The sequence below is a fragment of the Dipodomys merriami genome, unplaced genomic scaffold (genome assembly GCF_024711535.1).
Source record: "Dipodomys merriami isolate MVZ:Mamm:240054 unplaced genomic scaffold, mDipMer1.0.p SCAF_2, whole genome shotgun sequence".
NCBI lineage: Eukaryota > Metazoa > Chordata > Mammalia > Rodentia > Heteromyidae > Dipodomys > Dipodomys merriami.
Window position 1 is genome coordinate 18114735 of NW_027203381.1, and position 18793 is coordinate 18133527.

Below are 18793 nucleotides of genomic sequence, written 5' to 3' on the forward strand. Positions count from 1 at the left end.
CTGAACTCTGGGCCTGGGCACTGTCCCTCAGCTCTTCAGCTCAAGGCTAGCACTCTACCACTTGAGCCACAGCACCACTTCTGGCTTTTTTTCTTTTTGCTTATGTGGTACTGAGGAACCCAGGGCCTCAGGCATGCAAGGCAAGCGCTCTACCACTGAGCCACCTTCCCAGCCCTCCAGCCATGGTTCTTAACCCCAATAGGGCTAATGTGTTAGCAGCAGTAGAATCACTTGTGACATTTTAAAAATAATATCCAAGCCCCATCCCCATAGATCATGACCCAGCAGTTCTGGTGTGGGACTGACCCAGCAATAGGTGGTTTCATAAGCAACATGGATGTCCCAAGTGAATGGGCAGGATGGAGAAATTACTTTGCAGCGAGCAAATGATGGCATTTTGTAGTCAAAGTGTTGCCAGAAGCTGGGCGCCTAATGGCTCATGCCTGTGATCCTAGCTACTTGAGAAGCTTGAGATCTAGAGGACAGTATTTCAAGGCCACTATATTCCATCTTTTAGACAACTGGCAAAGAGTGGTAGAGCACCAGCTTTGCATCTGCAAAGCTGAGTTCAAGTGCCAGGACAGCCAAGAAACAAAAGTGCTGCCAGAGATCATGACCTAGCTATTGGGATCTGAACATCCTAAATGTCAGCCTCTTCCATGTCCACAGCCTGTCCTTTCCAGCCCTTGCACAGCCTGGTACTTCTGCCTAGACTTGTCTCTGGGAATGGGTGATGAAGGACTTGGAGTGCTGGAGATCTCAGGACATAGGGTTTCAATGTAAGAGCTCCCTGAGCAGAGCCAAGACCTATTCAGATAAGTGGAAATAACTTTCTGGCATCAAAGAGAAGGAATGGTTTGAAGAGGAAATACAATGGACATAGAAGGGCTACTTATGCTAGTATGAGCTACAGGAGAGAGGATGAGAGGAGATGAGGCTTGGAGAAGAAATACACAAATGTCATACTGACTTAATGGAGGAAGAGAGAAAGGAGTGTAAGGAAAAGTCATTTTATTGAGCACATGTTTTACTATAAACTATGAACTAATGTACATATTATGTGTGTATATCACAGTTCACACCCAGCTAGAGACAGTAACCAGAACAAAGCTATAAAGTATAAAGTCATAGCAAATCTTTAACCCTGTCCTATACACTCACCTAAACTCTCAGGTTTTTGTGTTCCAAAGTGCGTTTTGGAGATGAGCAGGCAAGAGCAGGTGGCATGGGAGATATCCACAGCTCAGCTGCAGCCTGGGTCTGGACTCTCAGAATATAAGGAGCAACAGGAGGTCTTAGGGATCATCTTCCAGGCCTTGTTTTAAGAGCAAAAAGGTGATGGATTCCCATTCACACTGAGGAGCCTTTCCCAGGGCTGGACTCAGTCTATCCCTGCTTATCTGCCAGGAAGGGGCTGAATGGAGGATGCTGGGCTGAGTGGAGACAATCCCTCCCCGGAGCAGGATGTAGAAGGGATGGGTTCATCTCACCGCTGCCTGCATCATGCTCCACTCAGGAGGTTTAGAAATAGGACGTAGTGCTCCAGGAGCCACTGTGGAACCAAAGGGGGAAAATGATGTTTGGGTATGAAATATGCTAAGTACTTATCTCCTACACTAAGTTCCTTTTCATCTCCCCAAGCAGACACTTAGGACTCTGACTGATTAAGCAGTTTCAGTGAGTCCTGATGACAGCCTTCCCAAACGGCTTGTGCTGAGTTCTGGGCTGGGCCTGAACACAGCTCTGTCAGGGAGGGAGGAGTGGCAGTGCTGGGGTGCTCAGAGATGCCACCTGCACACAGCCTGTAGAAGCCTCACACGGTGCCTTCCTTCAGGTGTCTCAGGTGTGTCCCCTCCTGCTGCAGGCCTGGCAGGCCTGTAGAGAAGGGTTCTGGAGAGTTCTCGCTTGGAAAATCCAGGCACAGCCCCTTCTCAGCACAAATGTTCTCCGCAGTGCTCCTAATGTTGGGGCTCAAGCCTCCCCACATCAGAATATCATAGTATATGTGCTGCTGCATTCCAGGCCCCGGCTGCCTCACTGAAATTTCCTATATCCTCCTCACCTAACCCCACCTCCTACCTATGGTCTCTTCTCTGCAGCTTTCCTTCCTGTTCCCCACATAACCTTCTTTCTGCTGGATCAGAACCAGGCAGTTCTCCTAACATAACTTCCCTAACTGCATAATGGGTTCTGAGAGGCTCCATGTTAATGCCGTTTTGTGTTTATATCTCTAAGCAGTGCTTCTTTCTGCTCATTTGAGTTTATAAAAGAAAGATCTCAAACCACATATAGTATTGTTATCTTGTAGTATTTTCCCCCATATTTCACTGTGGCTTTATTTCCTTTGTTTCACAGTTACCAACACTGTCCATGGTAGTGACATGCATCTTTGCTGAATAGACATTATTTCTTAAAAATTGCTTCCTATTCTCTAGCATAGTATCTCACCACCTCCCTCCCACCACTGTACCGCCATAGATGATCTGTATTTCAGTAGTGGTGTTGACAGTATAATTGGAAAGTAGACAGACACAGTCAGGCAAGGAAGAATAGATTGATTATCTCCATAGTGAATAGAATCTATTCTGACACACCCCGCTTTTCAGGTGATTTGTCACTACAGTAGGAAACAACAAAGGGGCTTAATGATGTGCTCGTAGATGGGGCTCTGTGCTGGTAAGCCAGGGTTCCCCTTGACCCCAGCAGGAGATGTTTGCCTCTCGACCCTCTTCATGTCCATTCAGGAAAGTAGATTGGTACCATTTTGAGGGGAGCTCCATGCAGTCCATCCCCTTCCTGATGGTGAGCTGGAAGAAGGCTAAGCCTAGGACAGAGACCACCAGGTTTGGTTTTATAAGCAGGACATCGTCCAGCTGTAGGGGGCTCTGGCCACTGGGCTTAGCCTGGGATAGCACATGATGCCTCTGTTTTTCAGGCTCTCCACTCAGAGTGCTGGCTGGCCTATCCCACCCCTATCTGGGGCTTAGTAATGGGACTTAGATTGTTGCTGGGGAGACCAGGGTGGGAAAAAGATAAATGAGTAAAATTTTAGTTAAAAAAAAAAAAGTGCTGTGAGGTGAGGATGTTGAGGAAGAGCTTCTAAAAAAGCGATGCTTTTGCTGAAGAGTTTAGAGTAAGCCCATCAGTACTGAGGACCATGATTCATATCTTGTCTTGTACTGAAGCGTGATTTGTTCATGGTGGTTCTTTTACATGAGAAAGGTATTGGTAATAAAGAGAAATTGCAGCACAACCCCAGAGACAATGGCGGGGTGGGAAGCTGTGCCAGGAGATGGAAGTTGTGTTCAAGTTTGGGCTCTGTGTCTTAATGAATAGAAAAATTCTAGGCACATGACATGGCCTTTCCCAGCTCTTCCCTCTTTATCTTCTGTAAAATGGGAAGATTGATAATGAATATTAATCATGGGATACATGGCTCCCAGTTTTATAAATTAACCAAGCTCCATGTAAATAAGTCATGAAAAAGCAGTTATATATGAATGGCCATAAGGCAGAAGGTGATTGTATACCAGGCATTGAGAGCTGTGAGATCAGAGAAGGTAGAAATCAGTTTGACTGGGAATGCTTTGGGCCATGCAAGGCAGGAGAGAGTGAAAAAAGAAGTGATGGATGTCTGGGACATAATAAAGAGAAGCATGGGAGCCAGCTAAGCTGGGAGGAAGTGTCCGCCTTGTAGGCCTTGAACTCAGCAAGGTGGGGCAGATCTAGTATTGGTTTTCAGAAAGCCACATGAGAAAAACTGATTTGAGGAGGAACGAGTAGAGGCTGGCAAGCTGCTGTTGGATACTCGACAAGAGTTGATGATGGGGCTGAGAGTTGTAGCAGCCAGAGCAGACTGCATTCTAGAGAGAGACTCAGTAGGAGGCACTGAGGTGGCGCTGTGGGAAAAGGGAAGAATTGCTTCCACTTAGCTTTCTGGCTGGAGTGATGAATAGACTCGAGGGGGGGAGAGCACTTCCATGAGAAAGTCCTGGGTAGGCAAGAAAGGCTTAGTAGGTTTTGGTATCAGGAGCCTGGCTGTCTTCAGAGAGCTGTCAGCTATGTGAGTTGTGTTTTCATGAACTGATGGAATTCTCAGAGCACGGCGAAGTGGATGCCACAGACCCCCCACCTCAGTCTGCAGCTGGGATACCTGGAGCCTTCCTGAGGCTTCTCTCCTAGTGCTGAGATGACTTGAGCTGGGTTTGCCTTTGGCTTCTGTTAGCTATTGCTGATTGGGCCCTCGTAGGTGACAAATGGCTCTCTGCAGGAAGCCCGAACAAGACAACACTTCAGCAGTGGTTCTCAAAACAGAGCTTCTGCAATGGCTCCTAGGCTGACCCACAGTGCTGTCCTTTGGATGGAAGCCTCAGATGCCTTGGTAGCCCCTTCAGCACCCTCCTTACCAGCCCTCCCCATCACCTGGCAGTGGGCAGGGAGGCTGATCTTGAGTATAAAACTTCAAATACTGAAGGGTTTGGTAGGAAACATGTAGGAGGAACAGAGTTGAGTTGCTTAGGAGCACTTAACTCACCTCTTAGATTTCAAAGAAAGGGGCCTGGTATGAGCTGAAGAGTACTGTGCACACTTGTGTGCACCCAGTGGCTGTCAGGTGTTTCTGCTGGAAACCAAAGAATGACACTGAGTTCCCTTCTTTGGAGTCCTGTGATCTTGTCTGAAACAGAAATCTTGAAGGGCATTTCCTGTTTGCTCTGGTGCCTGACTTCCTGAAGCCAGCTCAGACTTGGATAACAGCTGGACATGATTTACTTTCCATAAAAGGAATTCTCACTGGACCTAAGAGAAAAGGATTTATTGAAAAGCAGAATGACCCAACTTTCCAGCTACGTCATCTCTATGATTGAGCTGAATGGATAAGGCCATATGTTGCTTGTAGTTTTGAAGGACATTGGGTAGGATCCATACTTATAAGTATATCCTCCACAACACTTACAATTTGGAAGTTAAAAGTTGTTCATTAAAACTAGGTACTAGTGCTTACACCTGTAATCCTAGCTAGAGGCTGAGATGGGAGGATCGCAGTTTGAAGCCAGCCTGGGCAGGAAAGTCAGCAAGACACTTATCTTCAGTTAACCACCAGAAAACCAGAAGTGGAGCTGTGGCTCAAAGTGATAGAGTACTAGCCCTGAGTCTGAAAGCTCAGGGACAGTGCCCAGACCCTGAGTTCAAGCCCCATGACTGACTGGGGGAAAAAAAGGTGTTTTTATTTGTATTTCTTGTTATGATTTAGTCATGGAATTTATTTATTGAATATCAAAGATAGACACGATCATTTGAAGAGTCCACACCCCAACCCTCTACTTCAGAGATGAAAAGACAGAGGGTCTGAAAAAGGAAGTGACCCAAAGCCACACTGCAAGCAAAGCAATCATTCAGGGACTGACAGCCATATGAGGTGTTAAAAACTGGCACAGAGCCAGTGATAGGAGACTTTGGGCGATGAATCAATAATTGCCTTCTGGGATGTCCACTGGAGAGACTCAGGACAAAGAATCCTGGCACTGGACATGGGTCGGACTTCAGTAGAAGGGTAGAGCAGGACTATAAATATCATGGTAGGTAAGTGTGCATCCTTCAGAAACGACTCCACTGTGGAGGAAGCATAAAACCATCATCTTGCCAGAAACATAGAGATCTTCTTGTGTAACTTTGCAGCCACCACTACATACGTTATGGTATTTCCTCCATAATGTGGTTAAGTGCCTTATTGCGGTGGAGTCAGAACTTGGCAGATCCAATGTTTAGTTTGCTCCCAACATTATGTACTGTGGAGGGATTAAAATGTTCAGCCAGGGAGTTTGGACTTAATTGGATAAGCAAACTATGAGTGACTATTTAACTATTTATCTTTCTTCACTGGGGAAAAATATAATTAGAGCTGTGCTTTAGAAATTGAATCAGCAAGGGTGTTAGGATGAGTTGGAGACCCCACTCTCAAGCTGACCACTCAGAAGGGCACTGACAAGGCTTCAGGGATCCAAGTCATAAGAGACTATGTTGGGATGATATGAAGGTCAAGTAAGGTCAGGTAGCTAATGGAGTGTTACCATTGAGGTTCAAGTCCAAGTCCCCTGACACTCTGGATTGCAATTCTCCAGAGTTGGAAGGAAAGCTAATTTGTGTGGCACATGGTCAAGAATGTTGTTATGCACCATCCTTACTACATGTAACCTCCCAGAAGCGGTAGAGGTACTTGTTGATCGAAGAGGTAACTTTGTCAGGCTTCAGCTTATGTATCAATAGCAGCTCTAATAGCTACCAAATTAGGCAAGAGCTAGAACTCATGGTCCTGTCTGATGCTGCTTCCTTCAAAGAGCCTCAAGTATAAAGATTGTTGAGCTTGGGGCTATTTGTAACTAACTCGGCCATGTATTCACCACCCCACTCCTATTGTTTCACTGCTTTGAATCCTCCTCCTTTTTGATTCTTGACACTTGTTATATAACCTAGCCTTTCCTAGAAAGATAGAGAGACACAGATAGGTAGGTAGAGAGATAGACAGACAGATAGATAGGTACTACCTGTCCTTAGAATAGCCTGTTTGTACTGCAGCTTGCCTATCTCTCGTATGAGTCAGCCTCTTTCCTGAACAGCGAGGGACTTTTCAGTCATTCTCTGGTGACTTGTAGAGCAGTTTGTACTTTGATATTGATAGGGAAAAGCGACAAGGGTCACTAGTGTGTGCCTTATTTGTTTCTGTCAAGTGTAACATGCTACCTTGTAGACTCCTTGTACTCTAATTTCCTGTGTATCTTGCGTTGTGATGGAACCTGACAGCACTCACACTCCCCCTGACCAATCTGCTTCCTTGTCTCCTGACCTCTGTTCTTCATTGCTTCCCAGGATTCTGGTCAAGAGCCCTGGGCAGTGTGGACCACTCCCTTCAAAGTGGTCCTCAACTGAGGATCAAGGCTCTGTCACACCCTATATTTACTCATTTGTATAGCTTCAATGCACAGAGCTTGGGCAGAATTCCAGAACTTACGGATGCAGCTGCTGAGGTCCTCATTTTTGTTACAGACACACAGGAATCTCTCAAGGGCCAAATGCATGTCTGTTTCAAAGGTGTAAAGCCCAGCTTATTATGCACTCCATTATCTTGGATAGTTGTGTGTCTAGGGACTTGAGAATATGTGAAAGAATTAAGAGTAGAGATGACACCTGATATTGTCTTCTGGGTCAAGTTGATGCATTATGAAAAATTTAGATGAGGGAGCATTGGAGATATTAAAATTCACAGGCTTGTTGAGAGGCTACCTTTCAGTGTGAAGATATCACAGGAGCAAGGAAAGAAGAAACAGACACACTGATACGGATCTCAGGAATTCTATCTCCCAAATACTAGATGGGAGTCTACCTAACTTCCTAAGAAATTGATTTTGATGGTTATTGCCTACTCATCAATCAGGTTCCCCTTCCTCCTCCCCCCAATATACACACAGTTTCAGGTTTGGGAGCTGACATCACTCAACTCCTTGCTGACCTTGAAGAACAGCTCCTGCGGAAGGTTTCTTCTTCTCAACCCCCACACTTGACTCCCCCGGTGCTCCCCTAACAGCTGGGCTCTTTCATCTTAAATTGTACAGCTTTCCTGCTTTCATCACCCGACTTGTCTGGCTTCTTGGCTCTTGGCCAGATGTGCAGAGAGGCTGGTGCACATTCACTTAAGCCAATAAGCTACAGCCTACCCATGTCAGTAACTCACAAGATAGGGCAGCCACCTTGATGGCTTCCCAGTTCTTCTGTGCCTAGGAAACCACAGGAGATAGAGCCAGGAGTCCTGAGCGTTAAACCTCATCTACAAAAGGAGAGGATTAGCTTTGTCTAGCTGTAGGTTATTTCTAGTCCAACAGAATATATTAAGTGCATCTCTGTGCCAGGCACTGTTACTATCCCCTTGAAAGCAGTGCCTGCCCCTCCTTGGTGACGAGTCAGGGAACTGCTTGGGGATGCTCAGGTCCACCCCTGACAAGAATTCATTTCTTCAGACTGTGGGCCAAATGTTTGCCATTACTCTTTGCTGTGAGCGTCCTAGTTTCTTGGAAATCTGATGGCTGGCTCTTTGCATTACTTATCTTCCTACTTTGTATTTTATTTATGTTTGGCAGTTCTAGCATTTTCCTTCACAGCCTTATACTTATCATGTAAGTACTCTACCACTTGAACCACATGCCCTGCCCTTTTTACTTTTTAGTTACTTTTCACACACACACACTTTCACACTTTTGCCCAGGCTTGAACTCTGATACTAATTCTCTTCACCTCCCATATAGCTGGGATTATAGGCATGTACCACCATGCCTGGCCCCCTACTTCGTGTTGAAAGGATAACTATAGAAATGTATTTATCTGATGTAGGATATCTTCGTTTCTTCTATTTAGTCCTCTTTTTCTGGAAACTAGAGGCAGGATCAGGCTGGTGGTTAATAATACGTTCTTTGTGATGTGTCTGTGTGAACAGAAATGCTCAAAGCTATGACTGCTGGTGCTGGACTCCCTGTAGGAGAAGGAAAGACCCTTGCTTGTGAAGAAATTATAGTTTATACTGACGCACAGGTTAGGCAAGTTAGAGAAACAAAGATGATATTATATTGCAGAAAGCGTGTATGTGGAATTTCTCAGGAAGTGTGTCAGGGAATGTATAGGGCCTTGCGCTTCAGAGGATCAGGAACATGGCCCACTGGCCGAGCCTCCCTTCCTCTGGGTGGTAAAGGAGGTCGTGTGCCATTCGTAAGCCCTGCTCAGATCAGCACTCTCCCCTCACTCCCCTCAATGTGGGCCTGTGAGCTCAGGAAGACTATTTTTACAGTAGTGCTCCACATTTCTCTTTGAAAGCAGGAGAGGTACCCCCTCATCAGGTTCAGCCCCTTGTTAGACAGAGTTCCTCGGAAGGCAGCAGAACCTTTCCACTGTCGGTGATTGACCACACTCATTCCCTTCCAGAGATGAAAAGAACCAGTCCATCATCGTCAGCGGGGAGTCTGGAGCCGGGAAGACCGTGTCAGCCAAGTATGCCATGCGCTATTTTGCCACCGTCGGTGGCTCAGCCAGCGAGACCAACATCGAAGAGAAGGTCCTGGCATCGAGCCCCATCATGGAGGTAAAGCCTCTCCTACGTGTCTGTTGGGCATGAGGGATGGCATGACTGATCAGAAGTGTCCCCAAAGCATTCCTGGGGCCCTTGGAGAGCCCAGGTCCACTGCTGAGGAAGAAATGACGGTAGTGCCTCTAAACACACCGATTTGGCAGGGGGCGGAGACAGGGTGCTTCTGACCCACCTGTGTCATTTTGGTCGCCAGTGTTGGGTGAGTGTCTCATGTTCTCTATATGGTATATCATGGTGATTGTCCTTCCCGACCTGTGCCATCTCGGCTGCTGCTCCCTCCCCTGCCACCATTATGTGCCTCAGCATACCACCAGAGCAGACAGATGCCTTGAAGGCCACTGAATGAATCAGGAAGGCAAGTTCAAGGGGGAGGAGAAGGATACAAGGAAGTCTAGATAGCATATTGTTTTCTTCCCTCCAAAAAGTATTCAGGCATTCTGTCTTTAGTTGGAAGGAGGAGCAAGGAAGAGTCAACACCTGTGTAAGAACAGCATCTGCTGTAGATCCTCAGGAATCAGTACCTGATGTGGTGGCAGGGCTGGACCTGCCTAGGTCTTTATCTCCTGTCTGAACTGGCCAGGGGCTCTTCAAGGGAAGCCTGGGGTTAGGCAGGCTCAGAGCAGTTGAGGTGATGAGTGCAAGCCAGAGATTTCTCCTAAAAATTGGGCCTTACTATAGCCTAATTGCGTTTTTAGGGTTAGAATGTCATTTCTCTCCTTTGGTTTTCTTTCTAAAAGTTTAATTCTGCTAGAGTAGCACACATAGGCCTTACAGCCCCTGGGCCAACTTTGAATTCCCACCTTTGAAGCCAGGTCAGTTTGTTACAGCCTGGGTGCCATGCTGGTTAGGAGAGGCCTTTCTGCCAGACTTAGGTAGCCACTTTGTGTAAGAAAAAATACAGTCAAGACTAAAAGCTGCCACAAGATAGCTTCTGATTTCCCTGAGGAGCTCCCCACCCTCACCAATTCAGACATAAGTCACTGTGGTGGTCTGAAAGGTTAGTTTGAAGCAAGAACTTATTGCACCTCCCTGGTCCCCTGTCTCCTTGTTCCTTACAAAATGCAGCAGTCAATTAAGCCAGGCACTGGTAATTCACGCCTATAATGCTAGCTACTCAGGAGGCTGAGATCTGAGGATCACAGTTCAAAGCCATCCTGGGCAGGAGAGTCCATGAGATTCTTATCTCCAATTAACCACCAGAAAACTGGAAGTGGCGCTGTGGCTCAAGTGGTAGAATGCTTGCCTTGAGCTGAAGAGCTGAGGGACAGTACCCAAGCCCAGAGTTCCACGATGGACAAAACACAAAAGTGCAGGATTCAATTTATAAATTCAATTCCTCAGTAAAAAAAAAAAAAATCATTGCTTATCTAAGCAAAATCTCCTGCCTCAGAGTTGCATTATCTGGAGAACTTTTATGGACTGCTGGATGAGATAACCACCTGTTTCCAAGAATTCAACAAAAGCAAGTTTTAGTACCCGTTCTTATAGGAATTGGAAAATAGTTGATATAATTAAAATAATTTTTTCCAAACATATAAACAAAATGAGAAAAGTAGCAATTATTAAAAATGGTCCTGACACTGGAAGATGAGTAAGTGTTGCTGGACATCACACCTGAAGTCTGGTTCAGGTCTGGAAAGAGACTAGCTTTTGTTAAATTCTTTCCAATATCTGCTATCCTGTCACTTAGAAGACCATAAAGCAAGAAGCCAGAAGTAGACCTGCAGATCATGTACTAGACTGCCAGCCTTGAGTAAAAAACTTAAGAGTGTGAGGACTTCAGTTCAAGCCCCAGCACACACAGAAAGAGAGAGGGGGAGAAAGGGGGAGAGAGAGAGAGGAAGAGGAAGATGGAGAGGGAGAAAGAGAGAGAAGAGAAGGAGAGAAGGAAAGAGAGAAAGAAAGAGAGAATAGGATCACTGGAAAATGTGAAAGAAAAAGAATTGCCCATAACACTACTGCCTGCTGGTAATCATTCCGTTTTGCTGTATTTCCTGCCCCCCCCTTTTTCTTTTTTAGTTCTTGAGCCTCTGGGTGGTGTTAGCTTTGAGAGAAGCCGAGGAGGAGGAAGACTTGTAGCCAGGAGAAGCCTGGAGTAGTTGCCAAATAGAGATTGAGAAACTTTTGTACTGCTAGAGTAAAATCCAATTTTTCCGGCTTTCAGAATTTAGCTGGGCCCTTGTTTTGGGAAGTCCTGTCAGCTTGTCCCTCCTCAGAGCTTAATAAGGGAGAGCTGATTACTGATTACTGTGCCCCTGTCCCCAGGAAGGGTGGCACCTCTCCATGAGCAATCAGTTACAGTTATGTCATCGGCTCCTTGCTTCCACAACAGTCCAGCAATGGCAGGCACCACCTGGGGAGACTGGGGGTGGTCTAAAGAGGTGGAATTCCAAGCAGGCTGTGCTAAGTGGCAGCTGTAGAAATTAAGGCAACTGGAAGATAGGCTGGGATTGGCTGGGGCAGATTAGAATGATTTATTGTCAGTGCCAATGCGCTCTGACCCTATTCTGTTTAAGCACTTGTCAGCATCCCAGGCATGATTTGTTCACAAGTCTCTACTGATTAAAGGAACATAGCTAATCAAGAGACTGTAGGACCAGGGACAGAACCCAAGTCCAAGCCAAAGAACCACATGTCTGCTTGGGGTTAAAGAAATCTGCAGGCTGAAAACCCAAGAGCCAAAGAGAGCCCCACCCACTGAGAGAAAGAGAAGGGACAGGGATCTTGTGAGTAAAATGATGGGAACAAAGACTAGAAAAGTAATATCATGTTGCTTAAGATAATAAGCTAGGTGCTGATGGGTGACACCAGCAATCCTAGCTACTTAGGAGTCTGAGATCTGAGGGGCTCTGTTCAAAGCTAGACTCAGCAGTAAAGTCCTTGAGACTTTTTTTTTTAACTGTGTTTTTTTTTTTGTCTTTTCTTTTTTGGTACTGGGGATCGAACCCAGGACGTTGCACTTGCTAAGCAAGCGCTTTGCCACTGAGCTACATCCCAGCCCAAGTCCTTGAGACTTTTATCCCCAATTAACCAGCAACAAGCTGGAAGTGTTGGTATGGCTCAAGTGGTAGAGTGCCAGAATGAAAAAGCCAAGTGAAAGTGGAGAGCCCTGAGTTCAAGCCCCAGTACTAGCATTGAATGAATGGATCAAGAAAATGTGGTATATATACACAATGGAATCCTATGCCTTCATCAGAAAGAATGACATTGCCCCATTTGTTAGGAAATGGAAAGGCTTGGAAAAAATTACATTAAGTGAAGTACGCAGGCCCAAAGAAACATAGGTCCCATGGTTTCTTATTTGCAATAACTAGTATATGTCTGAGTCAAGCAGAAAAGGTCAGATAAGTTGACGTTAGGGAAATGAACCCTAAGATATGTATTCAAATGTTTTTTTTCTTTCATGCAATTGTTTCTAACACATTTATAAGATTATTTCTTTGTTGCTTTGTATGTCCCTCCCCCAGGGTAAAACCCCTGCTTTCACTGTATTTGATGTTGGTATAATTTGTGGAGGGGAAGGGGAAAAACAAATCGTTTAAATAGGGATACAGGTGGACCCCTTGCAACAATGAGATTATGTTGAAAACGAACTTTACAACTTTGGTGGGGGGGGGGGAATTGGAGTGGGGTATGAGAAGGGATGGGAAGGGATGGGAAGGGGAAACAAAGGAGGAGGCTACAATGATTGATAAGAAATGTACTCATTATCTTGCCCATGTAATTGTAACTCCTCTGTGAAGTATTTTCACAATAAAAAAGGAAAAAAATGAAAAATAAGAAATCCTATAACTATTAACCCATCCAAACAAGACTCTGCCCTCCTGCATACCCTCTGTCTACTTCACACTTGCCTGAGCTCTGTGATACCCACTAACCCCTTTGTCTACCCTATATTCATAACTTTATCCCTTTTCCTTCCCCATTGCTACAATTCTATCCTAAGAATCACTTCAGCTTTCCCTTTCTGCCAGGTATGGCTAATTGCTCCCTTCTCTATTTCCATACTCCACAATATCTACTTTTTTATTATTGTACAACCCAGTCATCCAATCATGTTGAAACTATACCAATACATTGTTGTTCATATATATATAATATATATTTAGACATATATATGTCTAAATAATAAAGAATGTGGTAAAGGATTTTATTGCCTTCTTACAAATCAAGACATGTGAAATCTTTTTCTTTGGAATTTTAAACTTAATTCATTGACGCTAGACAGTCCTTAGAACTTTCCAGAAGCTGGCTTGTGCTGGTTGCATCCTCACAAAGATCAACATGTCCCTTTGTCCCTTTCCTGTAGAAGGGTAGTAAAATTTTAGATGCTTGTTTAGATTGTTTGGTTTTTATAAGAATCTTCTCTAGACAATCCTGTGGGCTTCATCAAGAGGCACAGAATATCTGTCTGTCCTTTTTATGATGTTGGCATCCATCCGCTGCTATGCCTCAATCTATTAACTCATCAGAGGTTTGCTGTGGTAATATTCTTACTATTATTACTTCTGCATTAGGTGGAATCAATCTATGAAGAAAATATCTCCTTGCCAATCATTGAGTTCCTCTGAGATGCTGCTTTGTTTTCTTTTTTTCTTTTTTAGTGTAATTCTTTATTTATTTTTTAATTCACCAGATCTTACCCCAGTGTCTAGCATATTAGGAAAACTCAAATGTTCTTTGTGCTTTGTTTTCTTTTAAGGGAAGAGAGCTTTATTTTGCTCGTGCCTTCAGAGAATGTAGTCGATGGTTGCTTCGCCTCTTGTGCTTTGGCAGAACTGCTTGGCATCAGGAATGTGTGATAGAAGAGGTTCTAAATTTACCTCACGTGGTAGAGTGGCCCCAAAATGCAGGTTACACAGGAATGTTAAGGCACATGGTTTGATTCTTTATTTGCAAGTTTCAGGGTAATGAGTTGCTTTCCCAGCATCTTCTGAGAAGCTTTCTCATTCTCTTTCCAGAGAAGTAAAAGTGAGAATTGGTATTTCTGTCTTTACCTTTGATTCAACTTGGCCATTTGAGCTGTAGAAGTTGGCCATGTCTGTATCAGCACCCTGTCTGGTGTGGGTGGGTGTGGTGTGGGTGGTGAACTTGGAGATAGATGGCAAAGTATAGGTGACTATGAGTCCCCAGAGACTGAGCACCCACTTCTGACCCAGTTGTATCTGAATTTAGGTTTTGGCATGGCCACTTCCAGCCATGTAACCCTAGGCACATTACTTGATCTTCCTGAGTCTATATTTTCCTCCTAAGTGTGATGAAGGGTAATAATAGCTATCTCATTGAGTTCTTGTTGGAACTAAATAATAGCCAAGTCCAACTTCTAGCTAATGATGGGGATCTGGGAAGTGCTAACTTCTACTAACATTTTAGGGAATGCAACCTGCCTTATCATCATCCAGACAGACCTGGATCACTGCAACAATCTATTGACAAATCCCAGTCTGTGATGGGTAATGGGAATGGTGCTGGAGCAGCCTTGTGGAAGAAATTATAGATTCCTGCTTTCCTGGACATAAGATAGCCAATTGCATATGGCACAAGGGGCAGGGATAAGAGATATGTAGGGTCTAGGAGAGCAAGAGGAGCTCCTTTTGTCTGGGTATAAGTGAGGGGATGTGGTCAGACCTGCCTCACTTAAGGTTGAGACTTGAAGGAAGAATTGCTGTTCAGGTTCCAGGAGCCATGGGAAGTGTCCCTGGCAGAAGGAACTGCATATGTGAAACTTGGGTGGGCCAGAGAGCATATAGGGCTTTTGAGAAAGAAAAAAGGTGTCCAAGGTTGTTAGAAGCTGAGGACCAAGGGCAAGAATGATGAGAAGCAAGGCTGGCCCAGATCCTGCCAGGCACATAAGCTGTGCTGGGGATTTACAACTAACTTAAAGGGTAATAGAAGACACTGAACCATTTTACACAGGAAATATGATTGGGTTCACATTTTACAAGAATCCCTAGGCAATCAAGTGGAGACTTAGAAATGAGAGACAAGAGGGAGACCAGTCTTCTATGGAACTTGTCTAGAACAGAGATGATGGTGAAATGGGCGAAGGCCATGGTAGCATGACAGAGAAAAGTGGGAAGTTGTTCTACCATTTTGGACATTCATATTGGCTGTATTGGGGGTGTGGCCAGTGAGTAGGTAGAGGATAGCGGGCCAGTACTGGACTGAACTACTTCCCTAGTGCACAGTGAGGCCTAGACTTACATGAACCAATCACATGACCCCAGGTCTCTCCCCAAGGTTTTGTTTGTGGAGACTTAACTGGATGTTTTCATGAGTATTAGAGGTCAGTTTTCTGAAGCAATAGTGATGAGCCCTCAGCTAGGCTGCTAGCTCCTTAGCTATAGATGCTGGCTGAACTTTAGCTATAGATGGTTAGTTATAGATGCTGGCTTCGGTGTCAGCAGATACTAGCAGCTCTGTGGCGTGGACTCTATTGGGCCAGAGTAGATTGGGAATTTGACGTCTCTTTCAAGTTCTTTGTATTCCGATTTCATAGACCACTGAAAAGTTATAGCTGGTCATTTTTCAAGTGTTTGAACCATCTCAAAATGTAAGTATGTAAAAGGGATTAAAATATTAAGGGATTTATTACCAACATTTTAGTAGTATAGAACTGAATATTCATACGAGACCAGCCATTTATAAAGGTGCGGCAGTGTTTTGAATTATATCCTTATACAGCAAGTGATACCAAAAGGGTGACAGCTTCCCGATTTGTAAGAATGAGTGTGTGTGTGTGTGTGTGTGTGTGTGTGTGTATGTGTATGTGTGTGTATATGTGTGTATATGTGTGTGTACTTGTGGTCTTTTTCTAAGAAGTTCCATTTATCATCTGGGAATAACACTTGACTGTGTAATTGTAGATCTCTTCACAGTTGGTTAAATACAGAAAGGCTGGTTCTTCACAGAAAGTTCAGAACTTTCTGAACTGGGCAATGCCACTACTTAAAGGTTTTAGAGCTTAGTTCTCTGCTTCTCTAGGCCTTTCCTTCATGGTCCCAATATAACTGCTATGGCGGTAGCCATTACATGTGCATTCTAGGCAGAAAAAAAGGAGAAAGAGAGATTAATCCTTTGTGGAATGATTAATCAACTCATTACTCCCGTTGGCCTTCCTTAGGAGTGAAAGAGACCGGAAAATGAAATGTTTTTTGTTTTAAGTAAGAAAACAGAATTTCTAACCGCCCTTTGTCATCATGATAGTAGAGATGTTCAGCAAGTGAGGAGGTGAGAGAGGGGACGGAGGCTACCAGAGTTCTACCGCCATGAAATTCAAAAGCCATCACTTTTGTTCTCCTTTCCGTTATGGTTCTGTCCAGGCCATCGGGAATGCCAAAACCACCCGCAATGACAACAGCAGTCGCTTTGGGAAGTACATTCAGATTGGCTTCGACAAAAGGTACCACATCATCGGAGCCAACATGAGGACCTACCTGCTGGAGAAGTCCAGGGTGGTCTTCCAGGTGAGTGCTTGGCCTCAGAATGAATAACCATGCTTTACCCCCTTCCTTCTCCATGCCCTGGCAGCAGCAGTCTGTCTTTTAAGCCTGGAATTTGCATGTTCTTGTTCTCGGGTTTTCTTTCATCATAAGTATTCATCGAAATGGAAAAGGTAGTAGGGTACAAAATGTTTTGTACAATAATTTTTTTTCATTTTATTCTTTGTGGTAACTGAGGTTTGAACTCAGGGCCTAGCACTTGTTAGGATACTCAGCCACGAGAGCCATACCTCCAGCTCTTTTTAGCCTTTTTTCTTTTCTTTTTTTCTACCTAGGGCTAAGCCTAGACCCTGATCCTCCTATTTGTGGTCTCCTGTAGCTAGGACACAGATAACATGCCACCACATACAACTTACTTATTGAGATGGGAGTCTTACTAATTTCCCCCCTCCGGGCCTGGCCTTGATTCATAATCTTCCTGATCTCTACCTCCCAGGTAGCTGGGATTAGAGGCATGAACCACTGTACCAGATACAATATTGTTTTTTGATCCAATCAGTAACACATATTGAAGGGCTATTGTGTAGCAGCAAAGAATAAGGCAGTCCTTGTCCTTGTGGATTTTATAGTCTTGTGATTGGGGAATGGCAGAGTCTGTGGGCTCAGTTTTCACATAATGTTATGTGAATACGTGAGTATATATGTACATGTATATACTTAGCCTTCTATTTAGTTTCCTTTTCAAGTAAATTGAGTCTCTTCCTTGACTTGAGTCTTGCTCTTTCTCTCCTTCCATGTCCTCCTGTCCATCTGAGCTCTGCCTGTTTGTGTCCCTTTTCCTCCTTCACTTGCTTTGGATGGTGGTCAGTGCCACATCCCCATTCTACCACTGTCCTCAGGCCCTGAACCGAGGTGACAAGCACTTGTGCTGGCTTGAGTTGCCTGCCCACTGCCTCTGGGCACGGTGGCTTCCTGGTTCTCATGTTTCTGCTGCCCTCAGAGACTTCAGGGCCGCCTCTGCCATTGGTTCTCTGGTGATGGCTCCATGCTCATGCTTAGCAAAGGTGGAAGATTTATTTTTTAGCTATCTCCACTCTTCATTTTGTTGTCCAACTTTGTGGCTCATGCGTTGGGTTGACCAGCCCACATCCCTCACCTCAGTGTAGAGAGCAGCTATGGATGACTGCGACGTGCTGCCCGTGGCACTCCCTCCTGAGCCTTCCTCTGCCTTTGGCTCTCTGGGTCAGTGTAGGGCCAGTCTGGCCATGAGTGTCGGCTGGATTCCTCTCAGTGGTAGATGTTCCCCACTGCCCAGCCGGACGGGATGGGCCAGGGCAGCTTTGACTTAGCTCCAAGCCTCCAGAGGAGAAAAGGAGTTTGGAGCAGGGGAATGATATTTTGCAAAGCAGTTGTTCAAGAGCTTGGCTGAATAAGTACTCGTGCAGTGACTGACTTCCCATCATGCCTGGAATAGCAGTGGTGCTCGATATAGGAGAAAAAGAAGTGCATGATTTTGCATAAATCAGAAAGTGAACCTCCTCAGGGTATTAGGCCCCATAAGAGGGAACAGGAAGTCAGTCAGTGGCAAGTGATATGGGAGGGCTGTGGAAGAAAACCTAAAAGAGAGTCTGGAATCAGCTCCTACCACTGTAGCACTTGGGAACAGAGAGGATGATGGGAGTTGGGAGAGTCACTGCCCTAAACTGCTTCACTTTTTTCTCCTCCAGGCGGATGATGAAAGGAACTACCACATCTTTTACCAGCTCTGTGCAGTTGCCAATCTCCCAGAATTTAAAGAGCTGGCACTAAGTAAGTTAATAGATTCCTGCTGTCCTCTGAGGTGGGCGAGAGAGGGGAGGAGCTGCCGTTGTGGCTAGTGTTACTCATAGCCTTCTATTGTAAGTTCTTGTTTCAGATCTAACCTTGATTGGGCCTTGATCCTTAGACCTGGCTGATCTTCACTGCCCACATAATAAAACGGTGTTGACTATACCCAGGCCCCCTGTTGTAATACATATGTGAGGGAATAAGTGGTAGAGGTGGAAGCATGTTTTGCATAGGATATGCCTTCATTTCATGTCTGTGTTTTCAGCTGGGTGCAGTAGCTCATGCCTATAATCTTAGCTACTAGGGAAGCTGAGATTGGGAGGATCCTGGTGCCATGCCAGTCTGGGCAAAAGTTTATGAGACCCCATCTCAGCCAATAAAAAGCTGAGCATGATAG

The 18793-nt window shown here is 45.0% G+C and overlaps 1 protein-coding gene across 3 annotated transcripts in view; it reads left to right on the forward strand.

Moving 5' to 3' along the window:
* The window catches only part of Myo5b (myosin VB), a 299803-nt gene that overhangs the window by 156028 nt on the left and 124982 nt on the right, over positions 1-18793 (forward strand). For all 3 annotated transcript variants that reach the window (XM_070029165.1, XM_070029168.1, XM_070029169.1), the window contains exons 5-7: positions 8965-9121; positions 16450-16593; positions 18297-18378. In XM_070029165.1, the coding sequence (XP_069885266.1) occupies positions 8965-9121; positions 16450-16593; positions 18297-18378 (383 nt within the window). The remainder of the gene's footprint in view (positions 1-8964; positions 9122-16449; positions 16594-18296; positions 18379-18793) is intronic.